The sequence below is a fragment of the Gossypium arboreum genome, chromosome 5, assembly GCF_025698485.1.
Source record: "Gossypium arboreum isolate Shixiya-1 chromosome 5, ASM2569848v2, whole genome shotgun sequence".
Taxonomy (NCBI): domain Eukaryota; kingdom Viridiplantae; phylum Streptophyta; class Magnoliopsida; order Malvales; family Malvaceae; genus Gossypium; species Gossypium arboreum.
In genome coordinates, this window is record NC_069074.1 from 5,866,660 (window position 1) to 5,882,451 (window position 15,792).

The 15,792-nt window shown below is 32.4% G+C and overlaps 3 protein-coding genes across 4 annotated transcripts; 1 reads left to right on the forward strand and 2 right to left on the reverse strand.

Annotated features, from left to right (window-relative positions):
* Positions 1-3,562: 3,562 nt before the first annotated feature.
* Positions 3,563-4,543, reverse strand: LOC108451396 (ribonuclease MC-like). Its single transcript, XM_017749092.1, has 3 exons — positions 4,280-4,543; positions 3,921-4,116; positions 3,563-3,807 (listed from the first exon to the last, which is right to left on the reverse strand). The coding sequence occupies exons 1-3, from the start codon at positions 4,541-4,543 to the stop codon at positions 3,563-3,565; spliced, it is 705 nt and encodes a 234-aa protein (XP_017604581.1).
* A 1,694-nt stretch (positions 4,544-6,237) lies between these two features.
* Positions 6,238-10,512, reverse strand: LOC108450320 (ruvB-like protein 1). The gene is given in 12 exon segments (XM_017747883.2): positions 6,238-6,452; positions 6,552-6,621; positions 6,707-6,798; positions 6,907-7,006; positions 7,272-7,378; positions 7,578-7,643; positions 8,011-8,145; positions 8,635-8,790; positions 9,003-9,152; positions 9,261-9,392; positions 9,523-9,711; positions 10,292-10,512. Coding segments are annotated over 12 exon segments (1,377 nt in total). The 5' UTR covers positions 10,382-10,512; the 3' UTR covers positions 6,238-6,362.
* Positions 10,513-11,275: 763 nt separating this feature from the next.
* Positions 11,276-15,188, forward strand: LOC108450658 (uncharacterized). 2 transcript variants are annotated; one of them, XM_017748377.2, is made up of 9 exons: positions 11,276-11,614; positions 12,073-12,239; positions 12,529-12,633; positions 12,993-13,049; positions 13,239-13,319; positions 13,550-13,584; positions 14,082-14,171; positions 14,278-14,437; positions 14,688-15,188. In XM_017748377.2, exons 1-9 carry the CDS (start codon positions 11,383-11,385, stop codon positions 14,805-14,807), a joined length of 1,047 nt encoding a protein of 348 aa, XP_017603866.1. In that variant the 5' UTR covers positions 11,276-11,382; the 3' UTR covers positions 14,808-15,188. The 2 variants fall into 2 exon arrangements, with proteins under 2 accessions (XP_017603866.1, XP_052884577.1); XM_053028617.1 differs by lacking the exon at positions 11,276-11,614 and adding an exon at positions 11,879-11,966.
* Positions 15,189-15,792: the final 604 nt, after the last annotated feature.

Sequence of the window (15,792 nt, forward strand, 5' to 3'; positions counted from 1 at the left end):
AATTTTATTTATATTTTCTTAATTTTTAGAATCATGACTGATTTGGTATAACATGTAAATAATAAGGATTAAACTTGTTGTTTTTCAATCAGAATTAAATTAATAAAATCGATAAGTATTGAGAAATAAATTTGTTGTTTTACTAAGTTGGGCCCACATTCTGTTTAATGCTGAAACCCATATTTATTATTATTTGAACAAAAGAGCGTTTCAGTCATTGCCCAACTTTATTGTTCTTTGTACTTTAATGAAATTGAGATGTTGGGCTAAATTTGGATTTATTGAACTTAAGTCCCCAGTAGAGCTGATCATGGGCTGAGCGGCCTGGCCCGGACCGAAGGCCCGCCCGAAAAATAGGAGGGTTTGGGTAAAAATATAGGACCGAAAAATGGGCTTGGGCAAAAAAATGAGGCCCGTTTAGAAAACGAGCGGGGCCTCGGGTAAGAGTTCTTTGGCCCGGGCCCGGCCTGGCCTGGCTCGAATTATATATTAATATATATTTTTATTTTATTTTTAATTATTTTAAATTTTTAATATAAATATTTTTTATTATATTGTTAATTTGTGTATTATTTTAAGAATTGTTTTAGTATTATTTTTATTTGTTTTAATATTTGTTTTTATGTGTTTAAATATATTTGATTTATTATATTTTTAATTTTTTATTTAATGAAATAAGAAAAAAAATTTAATATGGGCGGGCGGGCCGGGCTTGGGCTTAGTAATTTTATTTCGGACCGGACTTGGGCAAAATTTTAGGCCCACATTTTGGGCCGGGCCGGGCATGGGCATAGTAGGCGGGCCTAAAATTTTATCTGAGCCCGGCCCGAACTCGGCCCAAACCCAGCCCGGCCCGGCCCATGATCACCTCTAGTCCCCAGCCTATTAAATTGATCAATGAATTAAAAAAAAAAATGATGTATCCATATATGTAACTTCCTTTTTAAGGATATGCCATTCAGTTACGTCTTGGTTAATATATCTAAGTCCAATTCTTTATTTTATATGATTTAGATATGTAACTGTTTTTATAATATTTATTTAAATAATATAATTATTTATTAGAAAATTTATCATACACGTATACATATAAAAACCACGATTTAGAGCACAAAAATATGTTTAAAAATAACATATAATAAATAATAAAATTTATGATTTGAAACAAATTAATAATAATACATTAAATACATACGATATTAAAATGAAAAAATTAAATTATATTTATAAGTAAAATGAAACTTAAACATATAAATATATTAGACTAATAATACTAAATGAATACAAGTATTTATCATGGTGTTGTCATCAATCTTAATTTTGTGTCGAGTTAATTTGTGATATCAACTTAATCAACAATTTTATTAATAGAATATACACAATTGATGAATGTAATAAATTGTGCATAATAAAATTTAAATTTATAAAAATAGTAAAATAAACTTTTAATTGAATGTTAACTTCAATGTTTTATTAGTGCAATTTACTTTGGTTCAAATTAGAGATGTTTATAGGTCAGGTCGAGCAGGATTTAGACATGATATTAATATACTTTATACTTATCCAAGCTTAGTCGACATAAAATATGGGCTTAAAATTTTTCTAAACTTACTCATATTTGTAATTGGTTAATATAAGCCTATTTTAGACCCGCTTAAATTATTCTTTTAAAAATTAAAATATATTTATATTATTTTTAATTTAATATTTAATAATTTCATATAGCTTTATTTATTAAATTTTTTATATAGTCATTTTAACATTTTGGATGTTTAAATTATAGTAGTACATATTATTGATCATATAATTTTATGCGTTATAAAGTATATATATATATATATATATATAAAATAACATAATATAAAATCTAACAAATTTAAAAGTGCGTTGAACCGAGTTAAAACCTTTAATATTCAACCTCAAACTTAATCCATATTTGAAACGAAATTATTTTTTTACTTATACTCATTTTTTAGATTTAATATTTTTACCAAAACTCTTCAAAATTTTGAATGGAACTTTTGACTTCAACGAGCACTGAAAGTAAAAGAATTAAAGTAGTGGTCTGCCCCTAATTTGTGCCCACTAATTTAAAATTAACGCGGAATAAATTTGGTAATTAACTCTTTATTCAATGTCTTCTTGCTAAACCAAGAAAAAAAAGAGGGAAAGAAAGTGAAGTGCTTCTTGAATTGAAAAAGAGTGGTCCCCCTCAATCATAAAAAAAGAAAAACACAAATCTATCACTCATCTCAGGCAATCATTGGAGTGATTTGAAGAAAAACAAAATTGTCATTAGAACTAATTTCCAGTGTGCGGTTTTCAACAAAGATCCAAACACTTGGGAGGTATATATGATTTGGAAGAAGTATTTTTATGGCTACTCCCCATGGAAACATCAAGAGTGAAGAAATATGGCCAACAATTATTAAAATTAAAATTGGCATTAGCAAAGAAGATAATTGACAAGCCGTTATAATAAACTGTAAGAGAAAAGCCTAAAGTTTCTCAGCACTCAAATCCCATAAAAGAAAAGACATTTTATCTTGTTTTCTGAAAATCCTAGATGAGAATTTTGAAATGCTCAAAAGCAAAAGTAGAAGAACAGAAAAGAAATCAGAGATTAAAAAATATATTTTATTTTTACAAAAGCTTATGCTAGCTTGCAAATCCTTTGTCTTACTGAGCCTTCATCTTTTGATGAAGGTGTAATGGTGATGGGCATGACTACATTCTGGGAAGGTAGCAACCAGTAATTTCATTTTATGGTTTTAACAAGAGATAATAGATGGGTCAATGTCAAACTTTTCAAAAATCTTCAGCGTCATCTTTGTTTCTCTATCTATGCCCTTCCAATATTGAAGTCACACGTGGAACAAATAATTTTAATAACTACAGAAGTTGGAAATTAATTTAACGTTTTCCTTTTGTTTCCTTTTTAGTAGCATCCCTTCAGTTTTTCCCTCACACAAAAAACCAAATATGTACTAGTAGTGACAATTTTATTGAACAATTTTTATGAGACAATTTTATGAACCATAAAACAAAAAAATGTTGAAGCGTTTATTCTGCTGTGTCTTTTTGAATGGTTGATTTACATTTATACATGATTGGTTGATGTAATATAGGGGTAATTAGATGCCATGCGTGGTGAAACATTTTACTCTAAGAATTAATTATAAATGTTTTAGATATTTTTCGGAAAATTATAAGTAAGTAAGGTGAGACTATGTAAGTGACAGGCACTCGTAAAGGATGAACTGTTAGAGAACTTGCCAGGTTAGTAGCCAACGAGCCATGTTTTATATTATTTGTATAACAATAACAAAACTATAATCCGAAGATCCAAAGAGCAAAAGGCCAAGACTACTGTAAGAGGTTTTGGATATATGCCCTCACAGTTAATACTCAGTAGGCTTTATCATCCATTATTCAAAGATGAAAAGTATTTATTACAACGATTAAGATGCCTGCATGCAACAAAGGAAGCATCCCTAAACAGCGAAGAAGCGACGACTGATTACATTATTTCAACATCCCATCCATCATATATGATATATGATTACAGTAATGTAAGCTCATCAAGGGTACTCTTACAGACGCCAGAGTAAGAGACTTTACAGTCTTGAATCCCTTGGGGCGTGGGATTTCCTTTTTTATAGCATAAGCGAAGCTCAAGCAAGATCTTTGCTCCCTTTCCGCCTTTCTTTGTGCGGCATGCAATCTCAGGTGTTCCATTTACTGCCGCTTTTACTTTCTTTACTATCTCTTTTACTTTGTAACTCACTCCGCGTTCAAGTTTAAATGCTGCATTGCATTCGCATTTCCATATATATATATATATCAGCAAGATTTAATTCATGGGGTATATGTATATATGTTGGTCAGCGTTCAAGTATAAATTAAGTAATTAAAGTGACCTTGAACAAAGTTATTCCTGAGATTAATGGCAGCTTTGAAGTAGTCAAGAGGTTTGTCACCGTAATCAGAACACATTCCATGCTTTGTCCATTCATTGCTCCAGAATGTTTGGCTTGTCTTAAGAGATGATGTGTTCTTTAGGTCTGGCCACGCTTGCATTAGCTGCTGCACTAGGTTCCCGGTTTGCAGGATAACCTAGTTTCAATTAACCAATCCAAGATGATACGGCATAAGCAAAACTACTATAGTATATCCGTTCTATAAATCAAATAAAACAGAAGAAGATGCATAGGGGGAGTTGATCTGCACGTGTGGGTGTCAAAGTGGTGCAGGATTTGTTCTTTGCGTATGCAGGTACTCCTTTGTCATTGCTGAGTTGTGGCCATAAACCATGGATGGTGAACTCAGCTGGGATATCTCCCACACATTTCAAACTGGAATCACATGAAGCAGGTGGCCATTGTAGACTGAATTTGTAGAAGGCGAACGTAGTATTGGGGTCTGTTGAACCGAGGATGCGCCCACTGCTTAGTCGTCGCTCCTGCACCCTCACTGCTTCTACTGCGCCACAGCTGATTTCCACTAACAGACAAGCCACCATCAAACCACCCACCGCCACCATTTTATTACAATGCTTCTTCATCTTTCCTAAATTCCAGTGTTGCTTGCTCCTTCACTCCCCGCCTATTTATAAAAGTTTAGATAATCTTCTTACAATTATTTTAGTTACCATTTTCTTAAGATTTGTACAAAATTTAGTGAATCTTATTATAATGTGATAATAATATGACAAATTACTTTAAAAGATTAATAAAAATAAATATGTCAACTATTTTTTTCTTTCTGGAACTATGACCTCTTTTATTAAAAATTTATAATTTTTGGTTGTAGCCAATCTGTATGGTACACTTTTAACGGTTTCGTTATTGATGGGCCTATATACTGTACATTTAAGAAAAATCATATAAATAGACAAATTAATCACAAACACCACCACCTTGGCCATTATTATTTCTCTTGACCAATTTGGCATATCTTCTCTATGATTTATCGTGTTTTTGGTGACGTGAAACATGTGCATTTTATTCTAATGACAGACGACCATACAAATTTATATTCGAAATTACAGAAAAATTGTCGTCCTTTCAAATTCAACGCCATAAATATATAGGTAAATATACAGATAGGTATTTGATTCATTTCCCATTTTTAGCATCTCTATATCTTTTGTTTTTAGCTTCAGAGTCATTCTCCTAAATATGTTTTTTTCTTTATTATTTCTATTTTATTAATTTACCTTATTTATCTGGAATTATCGAGAAATCTATGCATAGTAGTCCCCCAAAATTTCTTCTACTAGAATTGGAGTAACTGATGGATGGTTTTATGCCAGCAAATCAATGTCTTTTAAGAATTTATCTAGGTTTTGTTAAATATGTCTTAAATGGTTGTGAAATCATGGGTATTATATTTTTTATCAACTTACCAATCAATTTAAACATTAAATGTTAATTTAAATATAACTTGAAGAATATATTTAAAATATGAATTTTTGGGTTAATTGTAATAAATATCTCTAAATTATTAGTTGAAATTTAACTTCGTTTCTAAATTTTAAGATTTTTAATCGAGTTATTAGGTCATTCCATTAGTTTAGTCATCGTGATATTAAATGTCAGTTTGAATTTGACATGAAACATTTAAAATACATTAGTCAAATGGTGAGTATGTGTACTTACCACATGAACAACTTAAATATAAAAATAGATAATATCAATAAAATTTAAGGGGTTATTTCTTTTTTCCCTATGCACACATAATTATTTATATAATAATTAGACACATGTATTATAAATATGCTTCGCATCGTATTTAAACACCCAAGCTTATTTAATATTAATATAAAAATTTAAAAATATTTGTACATTTTATATATTTTTAAAACTTTTAAAAATAGGATAAATTAAATTATATTTTAAATATTGAAGGTTGATTTTTAAAATTATAACAATTGTTGAAGATTGAATTTATTATTATACCAATTTAAAAATTGGTACATTGACATGATGAAGTGTAACCTTTCTATTTTGAATCTCTAAAATTAAAAAAAAAAATTAAATGACTATATATGTAATTTACCTTAACAAATATTAACAAAAATACAATATTTCTTGGTTTTCCTTAATACTCTACTTCATATACAAAGAGATCAATTTCAAAATTAGAAAACTTCAATTCATTTCAATAAAATGGAGAGCGTGGATACCTTGCGTTGAACCAGTAAGAATAGATTTTTTTAAAAGAAAAGTAAATATATTTGAAAATTGTGTTCAATACATTTGAATTCTCAAGATCCTCTAAATATATTAAAAACCTAATATAAATAACATGGCAATGCACAACAAAATTCAAGCTACAATAGGAAAAAAAGGTTAGTATAATTATGAAATGTATTTTTCCTGCTGCTCCTGAAGAATTTTTGCAGAAGACTTGGCATCTATGTATAGCTTGCTTACTTCCTCTAGATCAGCCTATAAATAAGTCAATGAAAACACATTTATTTCTTCCAGTAACTGTAGTTTGTAAACAATCATGAAGATGAAGAACAGTTGCATTCTATATTTAATTACCTTGCAAATGCCGTCCCGTCCATTCATTTTTGCCACGATACTTGCAGGTGATAACAACTGAACTGCATGCCTGAAGAAACAGAAACATTTAATTATATGCTTAAGATAGTGGACTGCCACTGATATTAGAGCACAAGGTAGAATTTAAGCCTGACCTTAATGATGTGCTTTGTCCAATCTCTCCTAGCAGTGCTAGACTCTCTTCATCCACGACCAATTCTTCCACCTGTGCACGGATTGCTAAAATCTGCAGACCGTAATAAGTAAAAATATAGTCATACTGTCATCTGACGCACGCTACAAGTAACAATGTTATGCTAACAATAAAGCGCATATAAACAGACAGGCCTTTAACCTGTATCATTTCAGAAGGACCGTAAATCTGTGTACGGATGATCACCAATCTGTCTAATAAGTCAACAGGTATGCCATGAGGACTATTCATATCAGTTCCCCTGCAAAACAGACATCCATTTTACACAGACTAGAACAAAATAAGCAATGGATATGAAATGGGAATTTATGATATCAGGTGAAACTTATAGAAAATATAACTCAGGCCCAAAACAAAAATAATTACAATTCATCTTGCAGAAGAGGTCTAATATATTCAGATTCTCAAATTGCATCGCATGCCTGGAAAGTCAACATGTAAAACTAAGCTAGCCCTCTAAAAGCTGCCGATATTTCAAAAATTCTGACAAAATCGATTTCACTTACCTTACATTACAAATGCCTCTATTTGTAGCGAAAATTACTATTGGAGATAGTGAGCTCTCTAAAGCACGATTCAAGTATGAAAAGCACTCCATGTCCAGCATATGCACCTGCTAACCATGATTTAGAGAACATAAACATGCATGATGTGTAAAATGCTTTGAGCATGTGCACAGGTCAAGACCTAAGAAGTATCTTAGATATACATTTGTTTGCATGCTTATTCGCATAGAAACATACATTGCATCCATGCATCTAAAGGACATATATCGTATGCTAAAACAGCTCAACTAAAGAAAAGAACAAGACCTCATCAATGAATAGAACTCCTGGTACAAGCTATGCAACACCTTCATCAATATACCGGTTAACTACCTGTCACAAACAACATTATTTCAATTAAAAGGCATGCCATCTTTCTAAGAAACAATTGAGCATAGCAGTTGAAGTCAATCCCACATCATAAGCCTGTTTCCAAATTGGACAGGAAGTCCATCTGACTCTAAAAGTTTAACCGTGTACTATATTGGTAGCTTCTAGGGAGCTGATCATAACAGGATTCATAGTAATAGTAGGATTAAACCAGAGATTAGCTGATAAGACTTCGGCTCTTAAACTGAAGATTCCAAGTAATACTATTAATGTATTGGTGAGAGAAATCACAGCAATGGTAAAACAATACTGCCTATTGTCCATAAAAATCGTCATAAAATGGACCTCAAATTTGTTTGGAAAATAATACCTTGTTTATTTCTTGTCGTAATTTGTCAGTGATTTCAGTCTTCCTGGGCTTCATCATCTGCCCCATTAGAGACAATATGTCCTGCCCCCCTTGTGGCCGTGCATTGGCAGCATCCAGATCATGGAGTGTTACATCCTAGTGATGAAGAAGATATAAGAGAAAATTTTCTTATGATTTGCAACATGGGTCCCAAAACAATTAAATTTAGAACCAAAAAGAGGCAAAGATGCCCGACAGAACCACCTTTTTAACAAATCAGCCAAATGTAGAAGGCATCAAATTTTAAATATTTTTTCCTTTCCTTTTAATCGAGTTATTACAGACTTAAGCAGATCAACAGTTCATAACAGACATCCTTGGTGAGAAAATACAGAAAGCAAATATTCACTTCTCAAATGCAATGAAGATTTCATAATGTTTGTACCACAATGCACAAAATAATATTGGTCCTTTAATGTTTACAAGCAGAAGCTTTTACCAAATTAGACAAATGTTCATGGGCTGTCCATGCCCATGAATATAGGAAACATAAGCAGAAAGGAGCAACCATAAGCGCAAATAGGAATATACAACAGCATGGTGGCATGGGGAACGCATAGAAGCCTGAGGTCAATGGAGACAAACCTGCACTATCTCCTTCTTTTTGTGAACCTCTCCTTTGGGAAGTGGAACATACTCTTCTGCTTCAAGGTCAAACTCTGTCGCAAAAGCATCACTTCTGCCCACCCTTTTGACTGCTCCACTATTAGCTTCAATATATATAACATCTCCAACAGCTACCTGTCAGTCATATTAGAAATCTCATTAGATATGAAACTAAAGGCAAAACCCTTACAGATAAGACCTAAATGTTTGAAAGTCACTAGAGGAAGGAGGTGAATAACTTAACATTATATGGTGCCTAATACAGTTTACAAAAAGCAATAATACCAAAAGCTTTTAACAATATATATTTTTTCCCAGTGACAAAGCAGAGAAACTTACGACCTTACCTTTTCCTTAATCAAGGCATCATAAATTGTAGGGTCTAGCTTCAGTTGTTTTGTCCCTTTAACAGTTTTCAATCCAATAATTACATGGCTAATGCTTTTACCATAACCACCTGTTACGCTCTCTGTTTCTTCAGGAGAGAGTTCAGTAACCTGAAACAAGACCAACCAGGCATCAGGCTCTGCAGCTATCCTGACAATCCATAGAGAAACCAATCACCTAAAACCAGGGACAAATAGATATAGTCAGCTGTAACTTGCCTCTCCTTCATAGACCTCTTTATTTTCCTTTATACGTAGACCAATAGCCCGTCGGAAGTTTTCCATCAAAACCTCGGTTTTCTTTACTTCTGATGAGTATACTTCAGATCCAACCATTGGACAGAACGGAACCTGCAAATAAGGAAGAGGAATGCATATATACCCAACATGAAAATCCCTCTGAGAAACTTGAATTCTAGAAAAGTAATAATGAAAAATGTTAAAGGAGATTAGAGAAAAAACAGGGAAAAGAAATGAAAACCTTGCTCCCAAGCTCTTGGGAAATTCCAAGTGCCAATGCTGTTTTTCCAGTACCAGGAGGCCCAGCCAACAGAAGTGCACGGCCAGCCATCTTCTTCTGCCTTATCATGTCCACTACAAGACCAGCAGCTTCTCTTGCCTCTGCTTGCCCCACAAAACCTGCAGCTAAAGGAATTGCATTTCCAGTGGCCTGGCAACAAAAAAAAAAAAGGAAAAGTCCATAAAAGTAAAATTTTGGTTAAAAAGGAGAGGCATATAGATAGCATTTCGCTAGTAAAACAGTAAGTGAATAAAAGAGAAAGATATGGTAGAGGATGTTATCCAATTAGTGTATTTCTTTTCATAGCCAAAATACATGGATAAAACCCATCTATTAAAGTTTACAATGTACGGAATATGTATATCTCATAACTTGATAACAGCCCTTGCCTTCTACACGTTGCCATTCTTTCCAATTTCCATAGTCCAATTTAATTCATGTAGAACACATAATCATCTCCAATTTGAAAATTAAATGAAACGTAAACTATATTTTTATTCACTTTAAAAATAATAACATAGCTAAATCAGAACCTAAAATCTAAACAAAAAGCAAACTTTAAGCTTAAAACCCTAGTCCCAGAAAGCTTTTTAAGGAAAAAGTGAACTTCCCATGGCTTAAAACAAAAACACAACTTCAGAATGGTCACAGCTACAACATTACTACTTGCAGAAACAAACAAGAACATAAAGCAATTAAGCTAAAAAAGGAAACAAAAAAGAGAGAGTACATCGAGACCAAGGCCTTTGATGTGAGTGTGAGTCGCGATTCTTTGCTTTTTAGCCGTTGATTGAACCTCTTCGATCTTCATTTTATCCATATGTTTTCCCTTCTGTTTTTGTTTTCCGGCGGAGAAAAAGGGCAAGGCTTTTCTTAAACCCTTCTGCAGCTTTCGTGAATTTGAAATTTGGATCCTCTGCCTTCTCGACCTAACTCCTTCTTATGCTCCCTCTTTTTTAACGCGCCACGTGGATTTTGCTTTGAATCTTTTTAATTTTTTATCAATATTTTCCTTCGACCTTTAATTTTTTACCACTTGCTAATTAGCTTCATTTTGGTAATTTTTTTTGAATTTGGTATTTGAATTTGATAATTAAATTTATTTTGATTTTTAAATTTAATTTTGTCAAAATTTAATAATATAATCAGTGTATTTGAAACACGATTAGATTAGTTGGTCGATTAATTAAATCAAGTATAGATTAATATATTGATCCAAACAAAAGGATTAAATTAAAACTGTTTAAAACCATACAAATTAAAAATTGGAATAAAAATTTATAGTTAAACAAATTGAACTGATTTAATATTTTTTATAAAATTTTAATTATTTATTTAATTATTATCGGTCTAATAGTTAAACATATCAAACAGATTAAATCATGAATTAATAGTCTAATTAATTCAATCGCTAATCTAATTATTAAAATATTATACGTGATGCTCTAATATTGTATCATGTCCAAAAATTATTTATATAATTTAAGAACTAAAAATTCTATTATAAAATTAATGAGAAAGATTATTCTCTCCTTAATAAATACTTTTATTTAACGAACAGTTGGGTTACAAACAATACAAGCAGGGAGGCTTGGATCCACTGTCCAATGGACCGAATACAACAACAACACTACAAGATAGTCCGAAATGAGGAAACTAGAGTATAAAAATTAAATTTATATATGAGAGGGACTAATAATAAATTTTCACCTTCTTTTTACGTATTTTAACAGATAAAAACAGAGAGTGAAAGTAAAGCTGATTTAACGGCGAGTAGCCGGTGCTGTTAAAGTGGGGGAAAATATTCTTTAAAATAAAAGGATGACGCATTTTCCAGTTCTAAATGCTTGGCGGCAGTGTAGATATTTATGCGTTTGCCACCAAATTCACAAAAAGAAGCCATCCCCAATGGACACTCTTTCAGGGTTTGCTTTCATCACCAACTGCAACACTTCTTCATGTACAAGATTCTCTCTCCTTCCTCCTCATCAAAGACCACCACTTTCCAGAAGAAACCCCACTGTCTATGTCTTGAAAACAAGCTCTTCTTCAGGTAACATTTTCACCCATCACATTACACTTTGGATTTTGAGTTTCATGGTTATTTTGGTTCATATTTGATATGGGTTTCTTTTCAAGTTCAAGTATGCTTTTTTCCCCGGGGAAGGGTTGAGGAGGGTTTATCATCTTGTGGTAAATTAAAGATAAATGTTTTCATGGATCAACTACCTTTTACTTTATGATGAATTTTATTGTTAGATCATAATAGTAATGGGTTCTAATTGCATTAAATTGTATCTAATTCCGCGTGCTGCAATTTCTTTATCATTCTGTCTTTGAATCATTCATATAAATAAGTGAATTCTTCTACTAGGGAATTCCCACCATTGTGTTTCAGCTTAGAGGTTAAGATTTTAGTGTTTGAGTTATAATGATAATATTTATATGACTGTGAATTGCTGATAGATAGTCATTTAAATTTCTATCCTTTTTTTTTTTTATAAAATTCAGTGAGTGAATCTGTAGAAGAGAACGTTCTGGAGATGTTCTTCAAGGATAGAGAAGTAAATGGAGATTTTGTCTCCAAAGTTTCGGACATGCTATGGCAGAGAGAGGTTCTGAAAGTTGTTGATACCGATGCCAGTGAACCAGCTGACACTGCTGAGCAATCACAGCAGGTACGAATATAGTGTTCTCTTTGCTTTCTATTGCTGACATGATTTTAGTTAAACATGTTGGTATGCCCATGCAATTATAGTGAATCTTCAACTCCCTTAGCGGAACCTCTTCTTTGTTACTGTTTTTCAGTCTCATATAAGAGGGTTGACTTGCTTTTTCTTGGGAGGAGGAGAGAGGGGATTTCTTTTCCTTGTTTGTAGTCTCTCCATGGTTGCTTATTTTCTACATATTATTTCATTAATTGAAGCCATTCAATTCACTCATGCTTTTGATCCTAAATATGTGTAGGTCATTGAAATTGATGATGATAGCGGGTTTTTGAAGCTTTCAAGAACTCAAGAGTGGTTATTAGGTGACAATTCTGCACCAAGGAATAAGAAAGCCATTGCCAAGGTCTGCTTTTTTATTCTCCCCTGTCCCCGGTTACCATTTTGCCCTATGCTCTCCGTGTTGGTAGCTCTATGCTTAAATATATTAAAATGCACTGTCAAAGTGACACACACGTGTCAATAAGGGACTATTGCTTGGCCAAACCTAATCAAGTGGTTCAGAAACATGTTAACCAGGTGGCTCTCAGGTATCATGTATAGGGCAGAATCTAATGGATTAAAGGCCTATATGTTTTGTCAGACTTGGCCAAATTTTAAAACTGAAAAGATGAAATTCACAACATTTATTAGCTTAAAAAAAAGACTTGTCAGCCTGATGAAACAGATCAATCATTTTTGTTATTAATCCTTGTGTATGAACAGGTGTTGCAGAATGACAGTGCAAGAAGGAAGAAACTGAATCTTCTAAAATATGAAGCTGTATGCTACTCATCAGAATTCTCAGTTAGTTGTAGGGCTTTATTTTTCTATATTAAGTTATTTCAGTAATGCGTCAAGGACTGGAAAACTGAAAAGATGTTTTAGTTGCAAACCATGAATAAGTCTTGCATCAGACAATTGTTAAATTTTTTTTGAAAGGTGCTAATTTTTTGTCATTTAATCTTGCAGCTCAAGAGGGAATTAACACTTTTATCAGTTGGAATTGGGACAGCATGCAGTGGGTACTGTTTGATAGTGCTATCATTTCAGGTAAAATAAATATTCACCAAAACCTGTTGTGCTGTGGGGTGTGATGTATTAAATTGATGATATGAATATTCTTTCAGCACATTCTTTATCAGTTGTGCCCTGCATTGGCCATACTTCCTTCCCTTCTATGTCTAGGAGATATGGCTTCTAAAGGGGAAAAAGGAGATTTTTAGAAATTTTTACATGTATTATTATTGGTTCTCATAGAACTAAGTTTTAATATTGTGCAGGCTGCTGTTAGTTATGCAATTGGGGTTCTTCTCAGGTTAGTTTGCTACATTTCTAAATTAGGTTATTTCTGTTGAATTAACTTTAATGAGTTAAATGGGTAATTAGTCGAGGTTTAAGCCCCCATCTTTCCACATGTGTACTTAGCAGATATGTATATTTGGACTGAAAAAGTACCATTCTTATCTTATTCATAGAAGAAAACATAACATACATGATTCATCCACTGTAGTAACAGTTGGATGCTTTAATCTGAAGCACAGTGGCTTTATTCCTATTGAAATCATCAGGGGCCTAATAAAATTTTTATCCTCAAAAGTCAGTTTTACATGGAATTCAACTTTACTGACTTGGAAAAACCGATTATTGTCTGTTGATGATATCTTTTAATTGATCAGAATTTTAGTGAGCTCAACTTATGGACAAATGTTGCTCGTATTCTAATTTCTTGAGCAAAGGAAGAAGGGAGATACTGTATCATTATTGTTTTTGTCACCCTTGTTAGTCTTTTAACCTAGTTCATTTTCTCAACAGTTGCTTATACCTCCAGCTCTTATACCAACATGCGGACGGCCTATCAGAGGAAATGGTTCCTCAGATTTTCAAGCAAAAGAAATCGAAGAAGTATCTCTACAAACTCCTTTTTTTAATCTCTCTTTTCGTAGTAGTTGTAAGTGAATCCTTTGTTCTCTTTGCTTGCCTTCAACAATATTCGTTTTCTTAATTTCAGAATAGGAATAAGAAGTGAGGACTTGCAAGACTTCTTTGAGAGAACAATTAAGGGTAGTGGCATTGCTCTTTCTTCTCCCAGACTAGTGATCCCTGCTGCCGTATATGGATTGTGGATCGTGTCGCACAAATTTTTGGCCAATGATTTCTTTGATTTCCAGGTAGCTTTTAGATGTTTTTCTTTTTATATAATAATAAGCTGACGTGCAATGTCCTGCCTACAGTTATTGTTTATGTTGCTCTGACTCTCCAAAGACCTTTCAAATGCATGGAAAAAGAAAAATTAAACATAACACTTACACTTGAGTCCGATTAACATAGGATAATGGCCTGTTTGTGAAATCCGAAAACAGTCATGGCGACAAGTACTTTGTATTGTCATTTATGGTTTTTGGTGCTTGTTCTTCGCAGCTTGTGCCTGCAATGCTTGGGATGTTTGCATACAAGGCAGCTGCTCTTGTTCAAGTATACAGAGATAACGAAGACCTGCAGTTTGTCTTTCCAGAAAACGAGGAACAGTCAAATAAATGAGTCTCCAATTTTTTGCGTGTTTTGATCCAATACTTCCAACACTACCTGGTTGGTGCCATACAGTCTGGAATTCGACCACCTTTTGATGATTCAAACAAGAAAACCATCCAAACAACTTAATAATTCAGTTTCTACATCCATGGGCTGGTTAGAGCGGATTGCAGTCGATGAATACTGGATTGCTAGCGAAGTCTTCGGTGTCCATTCAACCGTATTGATGCTTTATTGTGTATATTTTCTAAGTTCCAAGAATGAATATGATGCTCAAAATCCATGCATTATTGTAATGTGATTCATTTTGATGTTGAGCTTTTCATGATCAGTTGGCGTTTGCCGTTTGGTCATTTTGTCGAATAAAAAATGTATGGTAAACTCTATTTATCTTGGATTTTCTTTTTCAATTTTTTAAAATATTTTTATTGGACATATATTCGAGATATATGACATTTTTAAATGAAATATTTATATTTAGCACCTAAGCATTGTAAATAATTCAAATTTAAAATTAATGTCCGGTTTGATTTGTTAAGTGTATTAAAATGAGGAAATGCCTATTTATCGGATGGTAATAAAATCGCTATAAGCATCAGTGATAAAATATCGCTTGTCTTTAGTGAAAGGAAAAATATCCAACTTTTTTTTTTGAAGATATATCAAAGTTAATTAATATAATCATAATTTTCAATTTTATAAAACTGAATATTGTTTTATAAAATGAAAATATTTGAAAGAAATTGAAAAATGGAATTATTTAAAAAATCAAATTATATATTTTATAAAATAAAGAAGAAAAAACATATTAGTTAAAAAACATGCTAGAAGTAGGAGAATAAAAAAAAAAAACTATGGTAGTGAAAGTTGAAATCGGGTTAATGTTTGATATAATATCTCTAATTTTTAAAAGAATATCGATGAAATTTTAATTTCACAAATAAGTTAAATAATATCATATTTTTAATTTCTTTAAAACCTTAATTTTTATTAC